Raw genomic sequence first — 20985 nt, 5'->3', positions numbered from 1 at the left:
CTGTATCATGAGCAAATCTTGTGACAACTGCAAGTATGCTTCATCCTATGCCTCTCTATTTTGCATCCAAGGATTATGGAATTTAGAAGTTGACTGATATAATTTAATAAAATTGGTATAATAGGCTTAGCTCTTTTCTTTAGCATGCAGGCTTGGTACTTGTTACAAACCTTCATAAGTCAGTTCAGAAAGTTTAACAAATGGGACAGGAGGGATGGAGTGGAGTGAGGTAAAATCTGCAGACCTCTATTGTAAAATCTGAAATTATATTTACTAGGCTTTATAAATTCTAAACAAGAGAGTTAGGCTCAATAATAACTCCCCCAGCTCTATTACCTGTAAGGATCATAAAACTACGGTTTGTTAATTTTATGCATGAAGTTAGTAATGAATAAAAACTTATTAAGTATATATTAGTTGAGAAAGTCTTCATTTAGACTTCTTGGCATATTATGATGATGCCTAGTGGTGGAATTTTCTAATAGTTGAATTGGCACATTTTAAGTTACTTTTCTTTAATTTTACTTGATTTAATTATTAAAATGCATATTACATGATGCATGACTGCATCTCTAGAGAAGTTAAAATATTTTTTAATATTTTTGATCTATCCCTAAATCTATGCACTTCTCCAGAAAAACAAAATCATTGTTATCAGCTTGGTATATATTTTCCATGTATGTATTTGGTATATTTATATATATCTAGAAAATATATGGTGTTGATTTGTATGTATGTGTTTTAACTAAATGCTATATTATATATCTTTTCAATAAGGTTTTCTCAGAGTTTCTCAGCAATTCTGGTTAAAAGGGTTCTATACCACGATTTCTATCTTAAGTACAACTGTGAAGGAGATTCATTCTTCCTTGGGCTCTGTTATTTTGCTCATTATATCCCTTGCTCATCTTCATTTTTCTTTTTTTAAAGCTTTTATATTAATTCCAGTTAGTTAACATCCAGTGTAATATTAGTTTCAGGTATACAATATAGTGACTTAACACTTCCATACATCATCGTGTACTCATCACAAGAGTACTTATTAATCCCCATTACCTGTTTTACTCATCTCACTCACCCTCTCCCCTCTGGTAACTATCAGTCTGTTTTGTGGTTTGCCTCTTTCTCTTCCCCCCACCCTTTTCTTGTTTCATTTCTTATATTCTATATATGAGTGTAATCATATAGTATTTGTCTTTATCCAGCTGACTTATTTCACTTAGCAATACTCTCTAGCCCCATCCACATGATTACAAATGGCAAGATTTCATTCTTTCTTATGGCTAAATAATATTCTGTTATATATACCACATCTTTATCCTTTCATCAGTTGATGGACACTTGGGCTGTTTCCAAAGTTTGGCTATTGTAGATAATGCATGTAAACATAAAGGTGTGTTTATCCCTTTGAATTTGTAATTTTGTATTTTTTTGGTAAATACCTAGTAGTGCAATTGCTAGATCATAGGGTAGTTCTATTTTTAACTTTTTGAGGAACCACCATACTGTTTTCCATAGTAGCTGCATCATCTTCATTTATCAATCCTTCCTCTTTCCTTCCTCATCCTATCACTTAGACTACAAGGAATAGATTTCTGTTCTACACGTTGAAACTAAGTCAGCCTCTTACTTACAGCACTTGTGTATGAGTCCTTGGCACCAAGTACAAAATAAAAAGCTTCTTTCTAGTTCAGAGAATTCCAGTACCAATAAGATGATGGGGAAATGTTTTAGGGAGCATGAGGTTTCTTTTTTGTCCCTGAAGTCCCACCTACCAGATACATACTCACTCTGTGAGGCCATGAAGCCAACTCAGCCCAAGGATATTTGGAAAAGTGCACATTTTAAATAGGCCTTCCATTTGATTATGGAGCCACTTGTTGGAATTCCAATTAATAATTTGAAATTATGGGCCTCTCTGCTTAGTCAGGAACAACATAATGGAGAAGATTGTTCAACATTACCAAATGAAAGAAAATAAGTGATTTATTCTGAGAATATATGCAACACTACCACTGGTATGTGATAGCGATAGTTGTAAAGCAACTAAGAAACTACTGGTCCTAAAAAAAAGGAACAACAACAAAAAGCCTCTTGGGTTCTCTACCCCTACTTTTGACTCTTCTGAGGTCATTTGGATCCCAAGAATTAAAAATAAATTTGACTGCTACTGATATATACGTCTGTGGATTTCAAATTCATTATGCTGGTGCTGTTTTTTAGTTTGTTTTTGTTTTGAAGATTTTATTTTTATTTAAATTCAATTTGCCAACATGTAGTATAATACCCAATACTCATCTCATCATGTGCCCTCCTTAATGTTTTTTACTTTGAAGAATGCATACCTACCTACTTGCCAAGAATCAAGCATAATATTAGCCATTTTGTATACTTCATATTTTATTAAACCTCTCAGATTTAATCAGGTAAACATTAAAATACCCATTTTATGGATGAAGACATTAAAGTTCAAGGTGGCCTACTCAGTGATTATTTCATAATTCAAACTGAGATGAAGAGAACTCCAAAGTCTGTCTGTTCCATTAAGCCTCACAGCTTCTTTTCATATCCCGTTTTTTGTTTGTTTGTTTGTTTGTTTTTTCATAATTTTGCCTAGAGAGGCGCCTGGTGGCTCAGTCAGTTAAGTGTCCAACTCTTATTTCTGCTCAGATCATGAACTCAGGGTCAGGGATCAAGCCCAGTGTGGGGTTCTGCACTCAGTGGAGATTTGCTTAATATTCTCTTCATCCCTCTCCTTCTAGCCCCTCCTCTTGCTCATGCATTTGTGTGCTTGCTCTCTCTCTCTCTTTCTCTCTCTCTCTCTCTCAAATAAATAAATAAATCTTTAAACAATATTGCATAGATTCTTTAAACAATATTGCATAGATTGTTTTATAAGAAGTCTTGTATTAACATTTTGAACTCTCACTCTTAGTGTCATATTTTCATAAAGTTTAGAAAAATTGATATTCATAATTAGGTATGAATATAATTTGCCATTTTAGAAATTTTACCAGCCAAAACCCATCTAAAGGCTTGCTGATAGAAATTTTCTTTTCACTAAAAGCATCTGCTAGCTAAAATAAAGACCAATAGTGAGATGCCACTTGAATAATCAAGTCTGTTCACTGACTAAATTTATTTCTCCATTGCAAATTCTTAGATTAATGAAAGCCACGAGTTCTTTTGAGGGATTACATAAAGTATTCCTCTAACAATGTCCTAGCAGTGTTTTGAAGAGATTATAATTTTCTTTCTCTGTCATTTATCTGACATTGTGTGCAGGTTTTTTTGTTTTGTTTTTATCTGACTTGTTTTAATGCAGTGGACTCTTGTGGCTTGGGTTTTCAGCTTAAGCATCTTTTTGTTGTTGCAAAATCAGTTGGTACTACTTCAAATTATTTTCCTGTGAGGATAATATATTTGCATCATGTGTAATTTTTGTGTATATTACACGTTGCATTTAGTGAAAACATGGGTACTCTAGAATAATCTATTTTTATGTTTGTATTCTTAATATACTTACTTGATATTGACACTTGAACTCACTGAAGCAAAATTTTTATTAGAATACAAAATTATTTGGTCTTTTAATTTTTGTTCACAATTTCAGGCATTTTGCTTAGGAAAGATAAGGCTATTTGAGTCTAACAAAATATCAAGATTATCAAGCATATTTAAATGTAGTAAACTGTAAGTAATTAGGAAATTATTCAAAAATCAACTTATTCTTTTGAATTTTCAGTTAAGAATAATTTAAACATGTTCACAAGGTGAAATGTCTTTGTTATTTAATGTGATTTATATTATCCACATAGTGGAGCTCTGTTAGGTGAGCGTGGGTGATATATTTTGACATAGTGGGATATATATTACTGAAATGCCAAGACCTTATGTGTATGTCTGTTTTATCCACTGAAGCCATTTTGCAGGTGTTTGTGAAATGGTTGAGGGTTAGCATTCAATATGTACTTGTGGCTGATGTTTCAGAAATACAAGCAAGATATTTTGTATCTGTGAACTTCTTAGATTGAAAGGATCTTCTAAAAAGTGTTGCCAGCTGCTAAGATTATTCACAGATTCAAATTTTGAAGAACAAAATTCCATGAAGCCACTGTCAGTATCATGAAGTACACTACCACTTTTATAGTCGATCTTTTTGCATGTTTAAGTTCACTTTTAAGTTCACTTTTGAAATACTAGCCAATGTTCATTTACTAGTGGAGGTGTTGTCATGATAGCATAAGTTCTTCCATTTCTAGAAATGTAAATAAACAATGACTTCTTCTTTCTCTCTCTCTCTCTCTCTCTCTTTTTTTTTTTTTTTTTTTTAGAGCATCAGGGCATCAGGCCTTATCCTGTTGGAAACAATTCTTTTTGGGTCTCTGCTTCTATACTTTCCTGTAAGTAACATAATTGTCTTTTAAAAATAGCCTTTTGTTTTATTTTGCTCAGGCAGTAATTTTTATATATACGTGTGTATATATATGTGTGTATAATTATAATATATATAATTGTATATGTATATTACTTTATATATCTATATACAAGTTTGTATACCTGTATCTACATGTAATAGACATATAAAGTAAAAAAGTAAAGTGGAGGTAACCATACTTTCTTCCCAAATTTGTGAGGAGGACTAACGGCTTAAATGAGCTCACATAAAAAAGGCATGCTTGATATGTATGCTTGCCATATACATATACATATAAATATTGGTTTCCTTCTTCCCTCTCTACTTAAATCAAGACCATGAGACACACCAACAAGTTTGTGCTGAAAAATTCCAGGTGGTTACATAGAAAAGTAAACAAAATACATATATGTGTGGTATTAGTGGCATAGATAATCCTAGTAGAGACTGTTCTTATCACACTAGCAATCTGTCTGTAACCAGAAGGTATGTACTAACCTTAGTAATTCAATTCAACCAACTTATATTTAGTAGTCATTGTTTGTCAAGTACTGTGCTAAACTTTTTTGTGAGTGAAAGACACTGATTTCTTCAAGTCGCTTACAATTTACAGAATGAGATGAGTAATTACAGGCAATTATAATATAATTGAAAAAAACTAAGATGTTGTGGAGGCAGGATGCTATGGAGACACTTAGGAGACAAGTGTATAACCAAGTCAAGGGTATAAAATATCACTCGACTGAGATCTGAAAGATCAGTAGATGTTAGAGAAGAAAAGGGTAGGTCTTCCATGGCACCATGGTTTTTTTTGGTTTGCCTCCTAACCTAACTAGCTGCTCCATTTCAGCCATCTTTGCTGATTCTTAATCTTCTTTCCTACTTCTTAATGCTTAAGTGTCTCAGGCATCAGTCCTTGTGGAGCTTTTCATATTCTACATTCTCCATTGGTGATCTCATCTAGGCTCAAAGCTTTAAATCTATTTATATACAATAACTCCCAAATTTGTATCTCCAGCTCAGACCTTTTCCCTAAACTCTAAACTCATATTCAATTGCTTACTGAACAACTCCAATTTGAGGGTCTACCAGAATTCTCTATGTTCTTAACTGAGATACTTGATCTCCTGCATCCCCAATCAGTTTCCTTATCTCCACTGATGACAACTCCGTCTTTCTAGTTACTCAGGCTAAAACTTGGGAGTCATTCTTGACAACTTTATTTCTCTCACATCCATCAGAAATCCCTCAAAACATAACAAAAACCCAACCACTTCCCCCGCCTCATTCAGGCTACCATCCTGGTCTAAACTAGAATCAGCCTTTTCTGGGTTATTGTCATAGTCTTTCCTGGGCCTCTATCCCTCCACATTAACCCCCCTATGATCTGTCTATTTTCAAAATATCGGCTAGTTGTAATGCCCAAGTTAGACTACAGAGCCCTGCAAAACTCTCCAAAGGTTCACAATTTTATTTATAGTTAAAGCCAGAATTCTTAGCATAAGCTCCAAGATCTAACATGATTTAAATCCTGCCCATTCTATTGCCTCATTTTCTAATCCTCTTCCCCCTTGCAGTGTTTATAAGAGTTCTTAATATCTATTCAGGTTTTCTACTTCTTGAATTTTATTTCTTCTTAAGACAGAAAATTTTTTGGCTGTAATCATTTTAATGTTTCCATAAAATCATCAGTAAATCATAAAATTACTGAAGTTGTCTAATTTCCTAGCATGGAGTTATACCCAATAATTAATAATATAAGCAATAAAATACAAAGAGTCTTATCATGCCTGAGACTGTTTCTGTATAAATGGCAAGTGCATCATAACATTTCATCTTTCCCATAGAACTACCAGAAAGATGTTTAGCCAAAGTTATAGAATCACCCAGTTAGGAAGTAAAAGACCCAAATGACTTCATTAATCCAAAAAATAATCATATGAATATCTATTGTTGCAGTCACCATCATCTTTTTCCTGAACCTCTGCTGTTTTAAAATACATTTTCTATTCAGTAGCCAGAGAATATTTTAAAATAGAAGATCTAATCTGTGACTACTTCTATAGATAGCTTCCCAGTGTTCTTAGAATAAAGATCAAAACCCTTGATATGGTATGTGATGTTACATATAGTGTGGTCCTTGCCCACCTCCCCAGCGTCATTCAGTACCACTTTTCTTCTCCCTTTCTGCACCCAGCTACTCTGACCTTCTTTCAGTTCATAATGATACATAATCTCTCTCATGGTAGCTATAATAATGGCTCTCCCCAAATGTTCACTGTCCTAATCCATGGAACCTATAAATATGTTACCTTACATGGAAAATGGGACTTTGCCGATGTGATTAAATAAAGAACTTTGAGATGAGATTATCCTGGATTATATAGATGGCTCAAGGGTCCTAAGTGAAAATGAGAAGCAGAAAAGAGAGAACCAAAGAAAAGGTATCATGAGAAAGACTGGACTGGCTATCACTGGCTTTGAATGTGGATGAAAGAGGCCAGAAGCCAAGGGATGAAGGCAGTCTCTAGAAGCAGGAAAAGGCAAAGAAACAGATTCCTCATGAAAGCCTCCAAAAAACACCTTAATTTCAGCTCTATAAGATCCATTTTGAACTTCTGACTTCCAAAACTATAAGATAGTAAATCTGTATTAAGCCACTAAGTTTTTGGTAATATATTATAGCAGCAATAAGAAACTAATACACCTCTTGTCACAGGACATTTTCACATGCTTTTCCTTCAATTTGGAAGAGTCCTCCTGCCCTCCCCACCACACCATCTCACCACTTCTTTTGCCTAATTAACAGCTAGCCCTAGTCATCCTTCAGATTTCTACTTAAATATCACTTTTGAGCTTTCCTTGACCCCCAATTGGAGTCAAATTCATTATAATAGTTTCTCACAGAATTCCACTGTCTTTCTTGACACTCCCATCTCAGTTTATAAGTGTACGTTCATAAGAGCAATTATTTGTTTAATGTCATTTCCTGCACTAACTCTGGTTCTTTGTGAATAGGGAGATGATACATTCTATTTTGCTCACAGCCCCATACCTGTCACCATAGTTGAGGTACAGTAAATATGCAATGAGTGAACAGATGAGGTTATACTTGGATAAATTCAGACCTGTATCCTAAACTCATGGCTGTTGTCCTATTGAAGTATCTTCCAAAGAATCCGCTTGGCTATGGAAGACTAAGAATGATGATCCTTATTAATAATACTACTTTACTTAGAGCTAACAGGCAATAAAAAAACTTATTAATGTTATTTTGAGATGTTAGCAAAACTTCATTTTATTTTTAATTTTAAGGTTCATATTTATTCAAATCAAGTGGTTACATAGTGAGCATGGGCTTAAAGTCTATAAGAAAATTTTGAAGCCTCTTAAATGGATGAAGTTCTCTAGAAAACAAGAATATTTGAAAGAATAATAAATGTTATGCTGCTAAGTGCAGCAGAGCAGTTGTTAAAAACCCTTTCTTTGCAAGAATCTTTCATTGACTGGGATACAATTTTGGAAGATATCTGATGAATATCTGATAGATATACCTATGATGATATCAAACAGAGAAAAAAGGGGGCAAGAAATGGAAATTTTTTTTTTAAAGTTGATGAAGCATTTTTTTTTTAATTTTTATTTATTTATGATAGGCACACAGTGAGAGAGAGAGAGGCAGAGACACAGGCAGAGGGAGAAGCAGGCTCCATGCACTGGGAGCCTGACGTGGGATTTGATCCTGGGTCTCCAGGATCGCGCCCTGGGCCAAAGGCAGGCGCTAAACCGCTGCGCCACCCAGGGATCCCAAGAAATGGAAATTTAAGAGGAATATAAAGACTATTTCTGCTTAATAATTCTGCTTGAGAGGGAAAAAAAGAAAACAGAAAAGAAGACTTACCAAACAAATTCTGTCCAATAGAAACATTACAATACCTCATTATATTGACTTCATGCTAAATTAGCTATTTCATCTTTTATAATATATATTTTTCTGTAACTGCTTGAGGTATTAAAGTATAGTTCCCAAATTTATACTGTGTACTGTGGTTTCAAATAAGTTAGTGTTCAATACTCTGAAGACAGAAAGGGTCAGGTTACTTAATGAAGGTTTAGATGGAGCATAAGACACAAGGGAAGGGGATCCCTGGGTGGCGCAGCGGTTTGGCGCCTACCTTTGGCCCAGGGCGCGATCCTGGAGACCCTGGATCGAATCCCACATCGGGCTCCCGGTGCATGGAGCCTGCTTCAGTCTCTGCCTCTCTCTCTCTCTCTCTTTCTCTCTCTCTCTCTGTGTGTGTGTGTGTGACTGTCATAAATAAATAACAATTAAAAAAAATAAAATAAAAACCTTGATTACATTTTTAAAAAAAAGACACAAGGGAAGAAAGGAGATTAAAATACACTATTGATTGAGTCAGGTAAGGAAAGTAATTTTATTTTAGGTGAGAGAATGGAAGATGATGTATCAGAAATTGATAGTAAAACTACCTACATAGGGTGGGTATATGTACATGAGTACATGTGCATAAAGCATTCTTGACAAGAGAGGTAACTTGGTTATTGGACCAGGGCTCATTGACTTCCTTGGGTTTTACAGAAATGAACTTTATAACTTTTAGCAAGACTTTATGTTGCAAGGAAGATCTCTGTATTAAGTGATAAAGGTGATTCAGTAAACCTAATATAGTCAAAAAGTCTAATCATTTGATGATATAAGTGTGACCTATACTTTTCTTATTTGTTAAATACAGATACCAACTTTCTCTGTTCCTGGTGTGGTCTATACCAGAATCGCTTATGAAAGTTTTAATATGGGTTACAGTTTTCTGGATTTTGTTTTTTAAGTGTGCTTGAATAAAGGAGAATTGTTTTTAGGGCTGGGTAACTCCATGGAAGGAGCCTTTGGGTATTCACTGTTCTGCTGAGTTGTTATGCAATGAGCCTTTTCTTCTTTCTATGCTGCATATTGTTGTTCAGATTTGCAAGAATTAAGGTTATTTTTGCCTTTTCTAAGCAATCTTAGACTACAGACGATTTCATAACAATGCTTATATTGGAAAGTCCAAATTAGAGATTATCATCATTGTGCAGATGAGGACAAACCAAAATCTGACTAAATTTAGCTTTGTTATAATTGGATAGCAGAGAGTGAAAGCATTTAAAACATTTTCTTACAGATTCTCAAAAGAGACTCACAATTTAAAGTCCATACATTTATGAACAAATGATTAATCTTCATAATCATCTAAAAACCTTAATACAATTTATAGAAGAAAAAAAGAACTTTAAAAAATCAACTGAGTATACTTTACCTAATAAATTTCATAAAAATGATATTTTATGGGTTAGTAAAGCATTTCAAGTGATATGGAGTCCAGAAGTTTGTTTTTGACTTGACTAAATTACCAGTTTCAGCTAATAAGGTGAATTTTTCCCCTCTAACCTTGATTAGCTATTTGGTTGACTGCAGTGCCTTTCTGTAAAGGATACCACACATGTATAAATAAATACTAATTTTCATGTTCTTTCCCTACTCCATCCCAGGCCCTATAATACAGAACTGGAAAATATTAGAACTGGAAGGAACGTCAGACACAACTTAGTCTTTATTTAACCTCTATTTTACAAATGAAACGAAAGTCGAGAGAAACTCTAATTTATCCAACTTTTCTCAGCTAAGTAGTGAGAAAGCCAAGATTAGAATCTAGTCTCTTGACTCCTGGTCTCACACTGCTTTCATTCTATGACAGAGTAGTGTCTAGATGATAGGGACTTGTGATAGAGGGATGAATGTGTGATTGAGATAGCATTAGATAGGGTAATCAGGGATGCCTAAATTCTACCCCCTTGATCAAGCACCTTTCCTCATTAGGTCTCCAAGGAAATAAAAGACAAGAGGATAAAACAGGGAATCAATTTAAAATAGCTTAAGGTTTGGCTCTAAGACCTAATGTAAAACTCCTCAGGCTTGGATGGCCCATGTTATTAAACCATATGAAATTTTTTTTGGTATATTTTTTTATTGGAGTCAATTTGCCAACATAGAGCATAACACCCAGTGCTCATCCCGTCAAGTGCCCCCCTCAGTGTCCGTCACCCAGTCACCCCAACCCCACCCACCCACCTCCCCTTCCATCACCCCTTGTTCATTTCCCAGAGTTAGGTGTCTCTCATGTTCTGTCTCCCTCTATGATATTTCCCACTCATTTTCTCTCCTTTCCCCTTTATTCCCTTTCACTATTTTTTATATTCCCCAAATGAATGAGACCATATAATGTTTGTCCTTCTCCGATTGACTTACTTCACTCAGCACAATACTCCAGTTCCATCCACGTTGAAGCAAATGGTGGGTATTTGTCATTTCTAATGGCTGAGGAATATTCCATTGTATGCATAAACCACATCTTCTTTATCCATTCATCTTTCGATGGACACCGAGGCTCCTTCCACAGTTTGGCTATTGTGGACATTGCTGCTATAAACATTGGGGTGCAGGTATCCTGGAATTTCACTGCATCTGTATCTTTGGGGTAAATCCCCAGCAGTACAATTGCTGGTCATAGGGCAGGTGTGTTTTTAACTCTTTTAGGAACCTCCACACAGTTTTCCAGAGTGGCTGCACCAGTTCACATTCCCACCAACAGTGTAAGAGGGTTCCCCTTTCTCCACATCCTCTCCAACATTTGTGGTTTCCTGTCTTATTAATTTTCTCCATTCTCACTGGTGTGAGATGGTATCTCATTGTGGTTTTGATTTGTATTTCCCTGATGGCAAGTGATGCCGAGCATTTTCTCATGTGCGTGTTGGCCATGTCTATGTCTTCCTCGGTGAGATTTCTGTTCATGTCTTTTGCCCATTTCATGATTGGATTGTTTGTTTCTTTGCTGTTGAGTTTAATAAGTTCTTTATATGTCTTGGATACTAGCCCTTTATCTGATAGGTCATTTGCAAATACCTTCTCCCATTCTGTAGGTTGTCTTTTAGTTTTGTTGACTGTATCCTTTGCTGTGCAGAAGCTTTTTATCTTGATTTAGCCCCAATAATTCATTTTTGCTTTTGTTTCCCTTGCCTTTATGGATGTATCTTGCAAGAAGTTGTTGTGGCCAAGTTCAAAAAGGGTGTTGCCTGTGTTCTTCTCTAGGACTTTGATAGATTCTTGTCTCACATTTAGATCTTTCATCCGTTTTGAGTTTATCTTTGTGTATGGTGTAAGAGAATGATCTAGTTTCATTCTTCTGCACATGGCTGTCCAATTTTGTCCACACCATTTATTGAAGAGACTGTACTTTTCCCAGTGGATAGTCTTTCCTGTTTTGTCGAATATTAGTTGACCATAGAGTTGAGGCCCACTTCTGGGTTCTCTATTCTGTTCCATTGATCTATGTGTCTGTTTTTGTGCCAGTACCACACTGTCTTGATGGTCACAGCTTTGTAGTACAACCTGAAATCTGGCATTGCGATGTCCCTGGCTCTGGTTTTCTTTTTCAATATTCCCCTGGCTATGAAAGGTCTTTTCTGATTCCACACAAATCTTAAGATGATTTGTTCCAACTCTTTGAATAAAGTCCATGGTATTTTGATAGGGATTGTATTAAATGTGTAAATTGCCCTGGGTAGCATTGAAAACATTTTCACAATATTCTTCCAATCCATGAGCATGGATATTTTTCCATCTCTTTGTGTCTTCCTCAATTTCTTTCAGAAGTGTTCTGTAGTTTTTAGGGTATAGAACCTTTACCTCTTTGGTTAGGTTTATTCCTAGGTATCTTATGCTTTTGGGTGCAACTGTAAATGAGATTGACTCCTTAATTTCTCTTTCTTCAGTCTGATTGTTGGTGTATAGAAATGCCACTGATTTCTGGGCATTGATTTTATATCCTGCCATACTGCCGAATTGCTATATGAGTTCTAGCAATCTTGGGGTGGAGTGTTTTGGGTTTTCTATGTACAGTATCATGTCATCTGGGAAGAGGGAGAGTTTGACTTCTTTGCCAATTTGAATGCCTTTTATTTCTTTTTGTTGCCTGATTGCTGAGGCTAGGACTTCTAGTACTATGTTGAATAGAAGTGGTGAGAGTGGACATCCCTGACGTGTTCCCGATCTTAGGGGGAAGCTCCCAGTTTTGCCCCATTGAGAATGATATTTCCTGTGGGCTTTTTTTGTTTGTTTGTTTGTTTTTTTAATTTATGATAGTCTCAGAGAGAGAGAGAGAGAGAGAGAGAGAGGCAGAGACACAGGCAGAGGGAGAAGCAGGCTCCATGCACCGGGAGCCCAACGTGGGACTTGATCCCGGGTCTCCAGGACCGCACCCTGGGCCAAAGGCAGGAGCTAAACTGCTGTGCCACCCAGGGATCCCCCTGTGGGCTTTTCATAGATGGCTTTTAAGATGTTGAGGAAGGTTCCCTCTATCCCTACACTCTGAAGAGTTTTGATCAGGAATGGATGCTGTATTTTGTCAAATGCTTTCTCTGCATATATGGAGAGGATCATATGGTTCTTGGTTTTTCTCTTGTTGATATGATCTATCACATTCATTGCTTTACGAGTGTTGAACCAGCCTTGCATCCTGGGAATAAATCCCACTTGGTCATGGTGAATAATCTTCTTAATGTACTGTTGGATCCTATTGGCTAGTATCTTGTTGAGAATTTTTGCATCTGTGTTCATCAGGGATATTGGTCTATAATTCTCCTTTTTGATGGGGTCTTTGTCTGGTTTTGGAATTAAGGTGATGCTGGCCTCATAGACTGAGTTTGGAAGTATTCCATCCCTTTCTATCAGAACAGCTTTAGTAGAATAAGTATGGTTTCTTCTTTAAACATTTGATAGAATTCCCTTGGGAAGCCATCTGGCCCTGGACTTTTGTGTCTTGGGAGGGTTTTGATGACTGCTTCAATTTCCTCCCTGGTTATTGGCCTGTTCAGGTTTTCTACTTCTTCCTGTTCCAGTTTTGGTAGTTTGTGGTTTTCCAGAAATACATTCATTTCTTCTAGATTGCCTAATTTGTTGCCGTATAGCTGCTCATAATATGTTTTTAAAATCATTTGTATTTCCATGGTATTGGTTGTGATCTCTCCTTCATTTGTGATTTTACTAGTCTTTTCTCTTTTGTTTTTAATAAGGCTGGCTAATGGTTTATCTATCTTATTAATTCTTTCAAAGAACCAACTCCTGGTTTTGTTGATCTGTTCTACAGTTCTTCTGGTCTCTATTTCACTGAGTGATATACTTGGTAGCTCCCACATTCGGGGCATATATATTGAGGATTGTTAAGTCCTCTTGTTGGATAGATCCTTTAAGTTTGATACAGTGTCCCTCTTCATCTCTTACTACAGTCTTCAGGATAAACTTTAAATTATCTGATATGAGGATGGCTACCCCTGATTTCTTTTGAGGACCATTTTGAATGGTAAATGGTTCTCCAACTTTTCATTTTCAGGCTGTAGGTGTCCTTAGGTCTAACATGAGTCTCTTGTAGACAGCAAATAGATGGATCTTGCTTTTTTATCCAGTCTGAAACCCTGCGCCTTTTGATAGGATCATTAAGCCCATTCACGTTCAGAGTTACTATAGGAAGATATGAATTTAGTGTCATCATAGTACCTATTCAGCCCCTGTTTTTGTGGCTTATTTCTTTGGGCATCCTCTTTCTTTTACAGAGTCCTCTTTAATATTTCTTGCAGAGTTGGCTTGGTGGTCACATATTCTTTCAGTTTCTGCCTATCTTGGAAGCTCTTTATCTCTCCTATTCTGAATGAGAGCCTTGCTGGACAGAGTATTCTTGGCTGCATGTTCTTCTCATTTAGGACCCATAATATATCCTGCCAGCCCTTTCTGGCCTGCCAGGTCTCTGTGGAGAGGTCTGCTGTTAATCTAATATTTATCCCCGTATAAGTTAGGGATCTCTTGTCTCTTGCTGCTTTAAAGATTTTCTCTTTATCTTTGGAATTTGCAAGTTTCACTATTAAATGTCAAGGTGTTGAATGATTTTTATTGATTTTAGGGGGGGACCTCTCTATCCCCTGGATCTGAATGCCTGTTTCCCTCCCCAAGCTAGGGAAGTTCTCAGCTATGATTTGTTCAAATAGGCTTTCTGGTCCTCTGGTCCTCTGTCCCTTTCAGTGCCCTCTGGAACCCCAATTAAACAGATTTTTCCTTCTGAGGCTGTCATTTATTTCCCTTAACCTATCCTCATGGTCTTTTAATTGTTTGCCTCTTTTGTCCTCAGCTTCCTTCCTTGCCATCAACTTGTCTTCTATGTCACTTAGTCTTTCTTCTACCTCATTAACCCTCGTTAGGACCTCTAGTTTGGCTTGCATCCCATTTAATTCATTTTTAATTTCGGCCTGATGAGATCTAAATTCTGCAGTCATGAAGTCTCTTAAATCCTTTATGTTTTTTGCCAGAGCCACCAGTAGCTTTATAATTGTGCTTCTGAATAGGTTTTCTGAAATCAAATTGTAATCCAAATTCTGTAACTCTGTGGCAGAGAGTACTGTTTCTGATTCTTTCTTTTGTAGTGAGTTCTAGTCATTTTGCTCAGTGCAGAGTGGCTAAAAACAAGTTGTACTGGAAAAAGGAAGAAAAAACAAACAAAAAAACAAGGATGGGTATCCTCTGGTTCTATATACTGTAAATCCCTCGACTTCCCCTGGAGCTTTCCAGCACTGCAGGGTCGGGAACTTGCTCTTCCCCTGTCCTTCCAGCTGGTCTTCTGGGGGAGGGGCGGACTGTGCCGATTCTCAGGTGTGTGCACCCAGAAGGGGGCGGGTTCGGGGGAGCCGACCATCCCGTGAGGCCCGTGTCCCCTGGCGGCCCCGCCTCTCCCAGGCACAGGGTGACACCAGGAGGGACAACCACACCGGCGGCGGCCAGGTCTCCCTGGCCCTGGAGGGCGCCCCCCGCAGTGACTCCCGCCATCTCCCAGTCCACAGGGGTCTGGATGCTCCCGGGGCAGGAGGGGCAGGAGGGGCAGGAGCGTCCTCGCTGTCCTGGGCCCTCCCCGCCTCGGCCTGTCCCGGGGGGAGCAGGATCCCGGCTGTGTCCCCTGAGGTCCGGGGCCTGCGCTGCTGGAGTCTGGCTCCCGGAGCCCCTCCCGACACACCGGCTTCTCCCCGAGGCCCCGCGCAGCGCGCTCCAGCCCTTTACGCAGCTCGGCCCATGTGGGGGGCGCTCGACCCTGCGCACTTCCTCTGTCAGTGACCCCAGAGACTGGAGGTTCCCCGCCCCCCCGGGATCCCACCCGAGTTCCCTGCTGAGCGCCTTTCCATCCCGGAGGAATCCAGGGCGGATTGTAAAGTTCCCGCTTCTCCGGGGCTGGGCTTTCCCGTCCTGGAGGCTTTCGCAGCCCCCCTTAGCCCTGCTACTCGTGGGGGCCTCTCCCCGACTTGATTCTTATTTATTTATTTATTTATTTATTTATTTATTTATTTATTTTTTCCGTCTTCCTACCTTGTTAGAAGTGCAAATTCTTCACTCTGTAGTGTCCGACTATTCTTTCTTTAAATCTCAGGTCGAATTCATAGGTTTTCAGGATGATTTGAAAGTTATCTAGGTAAGTTGGTGGGGCTGGGTGAGGTGAGGACCCTACTCCTCTGCCATCTTGCCCCGCCCCCTATGAAGTTTCTGATACTGAACCATTTTACTTACAAAAATGGCTGTTTTATATTTTAACCTAATAAATAATCCCATAGGCCATGTCAAATTGGTTTCAGTGGCTCAGAACCTACGTCAGCTAAAAAGTAGTCTTTTGAGATGTCTCAAATGAGACATCTGTGTTGTGCCTTCCCTCTACTTTTTGATTTTTGTTAATAATTTTTGAATTGTTAATGTTTATAACATGCATATAATATGAAATCACAAAACTAGTATTTACATAGTTATTTAACTTACGGTATATACTAAATAGATTTATTATTTTCCACTAATTGTTGTAACTTAGCTTCTCCATTCCTCAGTTCTATATTTTGATTTGTCCTTTGGTTTTCATTAATAGATTTTTCATGAAGGAGAGAATGAGTTTCATAGTTCTTGAGTTCCTATATGCTCGAGAATCTCTATCCATTGTCTTTATACATGAAGAATAATTTAGTTGAGTATAAAAATTTCAAGACACACTTTCTATTACTCAGAACTTTATATACATTATCTGAATATGTTCAGCTCTTGAGATAGCCTGACTTCATTCTTCAGTCTTGTGACTAAATAAATTGGGAATTACCTTGAAATTTATTATTCTGTATTATTTTTTTCTTAGATCATGGTATTTCTTTTCAACATGTAGATATAAGACCTCTTCTATTCCTGGAATTTAAAAAAATATATTGGTTTAATTTTTTGTTTCTTCTTTAGGAACACAAATTTTGTATACACAGGATTTTCTTTTCCTTCTATATCTATAATGTCATTTTTATATCTTTGTTCTTTTCTATTTTGTTTTGTGTATTTCCATCAAGCCTTTATTCTGTGACCATTACACTATTCTCAAGTGTGTTTATTCTGCCTGAATTGATTCTAAAATTCCTTTAGCTTCTCTACTGTTTTTAGTTTTATTTTCACTTTCTCCCATCTTCTCCAGCTTTCTTGGGACAATTTTAACTCTCTCTGTTTTTCTTATCTCTTCTTTGATTCTAATATCTTTTTCTTTGAGCTTCTTTATCAGAGGACACATTTATTTGTAATTTCTTTGAGGCTGTGAGAATTATTTATTTGAAACTGTGCCATTTTCTTGGGTAACTCTCTTATGTTGTCCATTCTTCGTGTGCCTTTTTCCTCTGGTATTTAAACAAAGAGTCTGTACTGATTCCTTTCCAATTTCTTTTTTGTGATTATTCCTTTTCATTGCAGTAAAATATACAAAAATATAAACTTACATTTTAATAATTTTTAACATATAATTTAGGGGCATTAAGTACATTCCTAATGTTGTGCAGTCATCACCACTGTCTATTTCTAGAACTTTTCCATCATCCCAAATTAAAACTCTGTTCATTGAATAATAACTTCCCATTCTTCCTTTACCCCCAGTTGTTGGTAACCTCTATTCTACTTTCTGTCTTTAATTTGCCTATTGTCAGATAGTTCATATGAGTGGAACCATACAGTATTTTTCCTTTTATTCCTGGCTTATTTCACTAACTTACTGTTTGTTCTCAGGGTTCATCCATATTGTAGCATATGTCAAAATTTCATTTCTTTTCATAGCTGAATAATATTTTATTGTATGTATAATACCACATTCTCTTTACTGTTTATCTGTGATAGACATTTGGGTTGTTAACACCTTTTGGCTATTGTAAATAATGCTGCTATGAACATTGGTATATAAGTGTCTAAGTCCCATCTTTCAGCTTTTCAGGTGTATATATATATATATATATATATATATATATATATATACACACACACTTTGGAGTGAAATGCTAGATCATATGGTAATTTAACTCTAAAGAAGCTAACAGTTTTCTAAGATAGTTGTAGCAATTTACATTCCCACTAGCAATGCACGAGGATTCCAATTTCTCCACATCCTTACCAACACTTGTTCTAGGTTTTTTTTTAAGATTTTATTTATTTATTCATGAGACACACACATACACAGAGAGAGAGAGAGAGAGAGAGAGGCAGAGACACAGGCAGAGGGAGAAGCAGGCTCCATGCAGGGAGCCTGATGTGAAACTTGATCCCAGGTCTAAAATAGGGGCTGCCCTATTTTAGGTATTTTTTTAAAAAAATTAATAGCCATCCTAATGGGTGTGAGTGATATCTCATTGTGGTTTTGACTTGCTACTTTTCATTTTTGAAGAAAGCAATTTTTACAGGCAGCTATTTTATGAAGAATTAAGTGGAGAGCAGTAAGAAGAATAGATGACGCAGTCTGCTTCTGTATTTTGAGGTCATGTGAAGCCACAAATTTAAGTTATATTATAATATGAGGTTTCTCCTTCCTTTTTTACCACACTTTCACTCTGGCGACCTTCCTGGGCTAGTGTGCTGCTTAGTACTTAGGTACACCAACAAACATGAGTTATCTCCAGATCTCTCTCTCCAATCTGTTATGATACTGTGTTTCTATAGTTCCCTTTCAGTTCTCCTATGCCAAATATTCACTCTCCAATAAATAGATGTGTTAGAGTCATACTTTTTAATTATAATAAGCCTATGAAGAGCAGGACCATGTCTGCTGCATCTACTTCCAGTATAGCACCTTAAAAATTTGTCAAGTTTCTAATCTGTAGATGTATGTACATCTATGTAATTGCATAGCTGGATATCTCTTTCTTTATTTCTCAGTTCCCTATGGAGAGGTAGAAGAGAATCTTGACCAATAAATAAAGACTAATTCTAGTCTACACAGTCATACTTGACTTGGCTCGCTTTTACCTCTTTGACCTAGTACTCCCCTGCTCTCTGCCTCTCTCACTTCGTTGCAACAATACTGGTATTGATATTCTTCTTTGAGCAGGCTTGGCATGCACCCACCCCACAGCCTTGACCTTGGCTATTTTCTGGAGCAGTCTTAACCCACATATCTCCATGACCAGCTTCCCATATTCTTTAAATCTTTGCCAATGTCAACTCTTCAGTGAAAAGAAGTTAAGGAGCTCATTATTTTATAATAAACAGGTAGAGGTTAATTTAAAAATTAGAACATTAAAGTGAGAATAAACCACCACAATTACAGAGAATTTCTAATGGGACCAAATGGAGACAGATTCGGTGATGATGTGGAGGCAGAAATGTCACAGTTTGGCAGTAGACTAAGAACATAATAAATTTTCCTGAGAATGCCTTTATAGCAGCAAATAAGGAGATGCTGGCTTTGGCAATGAGAGGGAATTTGACAGTCAGATGGTTTCAGTCAAAAGATAAGAAAGTGTACCTTTGCAGCAACGTCCTAGCTAGCATATTACAGCTTTCTAGTAAAAAAAAAAAAAAAAAAAAAAAAAGATTATAAAAAGGGTAAAGTCTCATTTCATCCTAACTCCCTTGCTAGAGCTGGTGGGATAATGTCTTTGCCCATGGGAAAAAGAAAACACATCAGGCACTCATTCTGTCTCTTTTTCAATAGATGCTATTTCTATTTCTCCTCTATTTACAAAATGTTTACAAAATGCATCTTAAATTTTCCTGTGCATACCCAAGACAGGTAAGTCATTAACTATTTCTGAAGTTTGGTGGTTTATTTTCAATTAATAAAAAGACCAACAAATTTATACTTTAGGTTTTAGGTATATGCGAACATGTGATTTTAGATACCTTAAATGGTCTTTGGAAAACATCCTCAGAATTGTTAGACATTTATATTAACAAACTACCAATGCCATGATGTCCAGGTTTATCTCTATGGTATTATACATGAAGAATTTGACATAAGAAAGTAAAAAATACATTTAAAGATGTTTAAGAGATAATTCAGAAAATAGTTACAAACAGAAAAATAATTGAAGAGTTGAAATTAGCAATGTATCTTTAAAAATAGTTCCCTCTTCAAAGCTATTAGAGGAAAAAATTGAGAAGACTTGGTAACACTATGTAAAAGGATAGGAAGTATTCTTTTAAAAAGGACAAGAAGATGACCTTTTGACAAGGCAAATCATAGCAAATGTCAGGGACAATACAATGTAACTAAAAAGTCGCAATTCAATAAAGCAGATTTGTTACTTCAAGAAAATAACAAAAGAGGAAAGGTATAAAGACATAGTACTTACACAGAATCATATTAACAAAAACCCATCCTTAGAGTATCCTGAGCCTGGTATAAGTGTGATTGAAGAAAGCATTTGGACCTATTGCTTAAATTAGAAAGGTCAGTGTAAGCTTCTGGGTTAAAAAACAGATTGCTTTCCTAAAATATATCAGAAAAGTATGTTAATTTATATGTTTATTTTAGTTATACATTTACCTAAAATCTGTGATTATTGTATACAAAGATCTCTTAATGTTTTAATTTCTGTAGCATGAAGAAAATAGTTATACTTTGTGAAAATATCATTATTTATGGACCTTTAGAAATAATATAAATTATGTAAAAGAAATGTAAAGGAAATGTAGTTTATAATTAGATGTGTATGAATCTCCATGATTCATCTGTTCTTGGGTATTCAAAATGAGGTTTATTGTGAATGCCATTTCTAGGCTTTAGCAATAATATATATATGATTAATTGAAATATAGACATGCTCAGATAACATTTTAATCCAAAACTTACTTTTAATTTAACTTTGACTTTCTCCATTCTTCAGGCTTCCATTTCTGTATGAGAGTAGATACTCATACTCTTCATGCAAGAAAAGTAGATACTTTCCTTCTTTTTTTTTTTTTTTAAGATTTCATTCATTTATTCATGAGACACACAGAGAGTGAGGCCGAGACATAGGCAGAGGGAGAAGCAGGCTCCCTATGGGGAGCCTGATGCAGGCCTGAATCCCAGGACCCCAGGATCATGCCCTGAGCTAAAGGCAGATGCTCAACCACTGAGCCACTCAGGCATCCAGAAAGTATCTACTTTTCATCATGCTTATTGAAATGTGGGAAAAAGTACTTTTCCTGCTTTGTGGTCTTG

General features: G+C 36.6%; 1 protein-coding gene across 2 annotated transcripts in view; it reads left to right on the top strand.

Moving 5' to 3' along the window:
- The window catches only part of GPR158 (G protein-coupled receptor 158), a 409138-nt gene that overhangs the window by 264927 nt on the left and 123226 nt on the right, over window positions 1–20985 (top strand). The window contains exon 5 of one of the 2 annotated variants that reach the window (XM_025463914.3): window positions 4335–4403. The exons of the other annotated variant lie outside the window; for it this stretch is intronic. Within the exon in view, the coding sequence (XP_025319699.3) occupies window positions 4335–4403 (69 nt within the window). The remainder of the gene's footprint in view (window positions 1–4334; window positions 4404–20985) is intronic. 2 annotated transcript variants of the gene reach the window in all.

The sequence above is a fragment of the Canis lupus genome, chromosome 2 (genome assembly GCF_003254725.2).
Source record: "Canis lupus dingo isolate Sandy chromosome 2, ASM325472v2, whole genome shotgun sequence".
NCBI classification, from domain to species: domain Eukaryota; kingdom Metazoa; phylum Chordata; class Mammalia; order Carnivora; family Canidae; genus Canis; species Canis lupus.
This window is presented reverse-complemented; position numbering and strand designations above follow the sequence as displayed.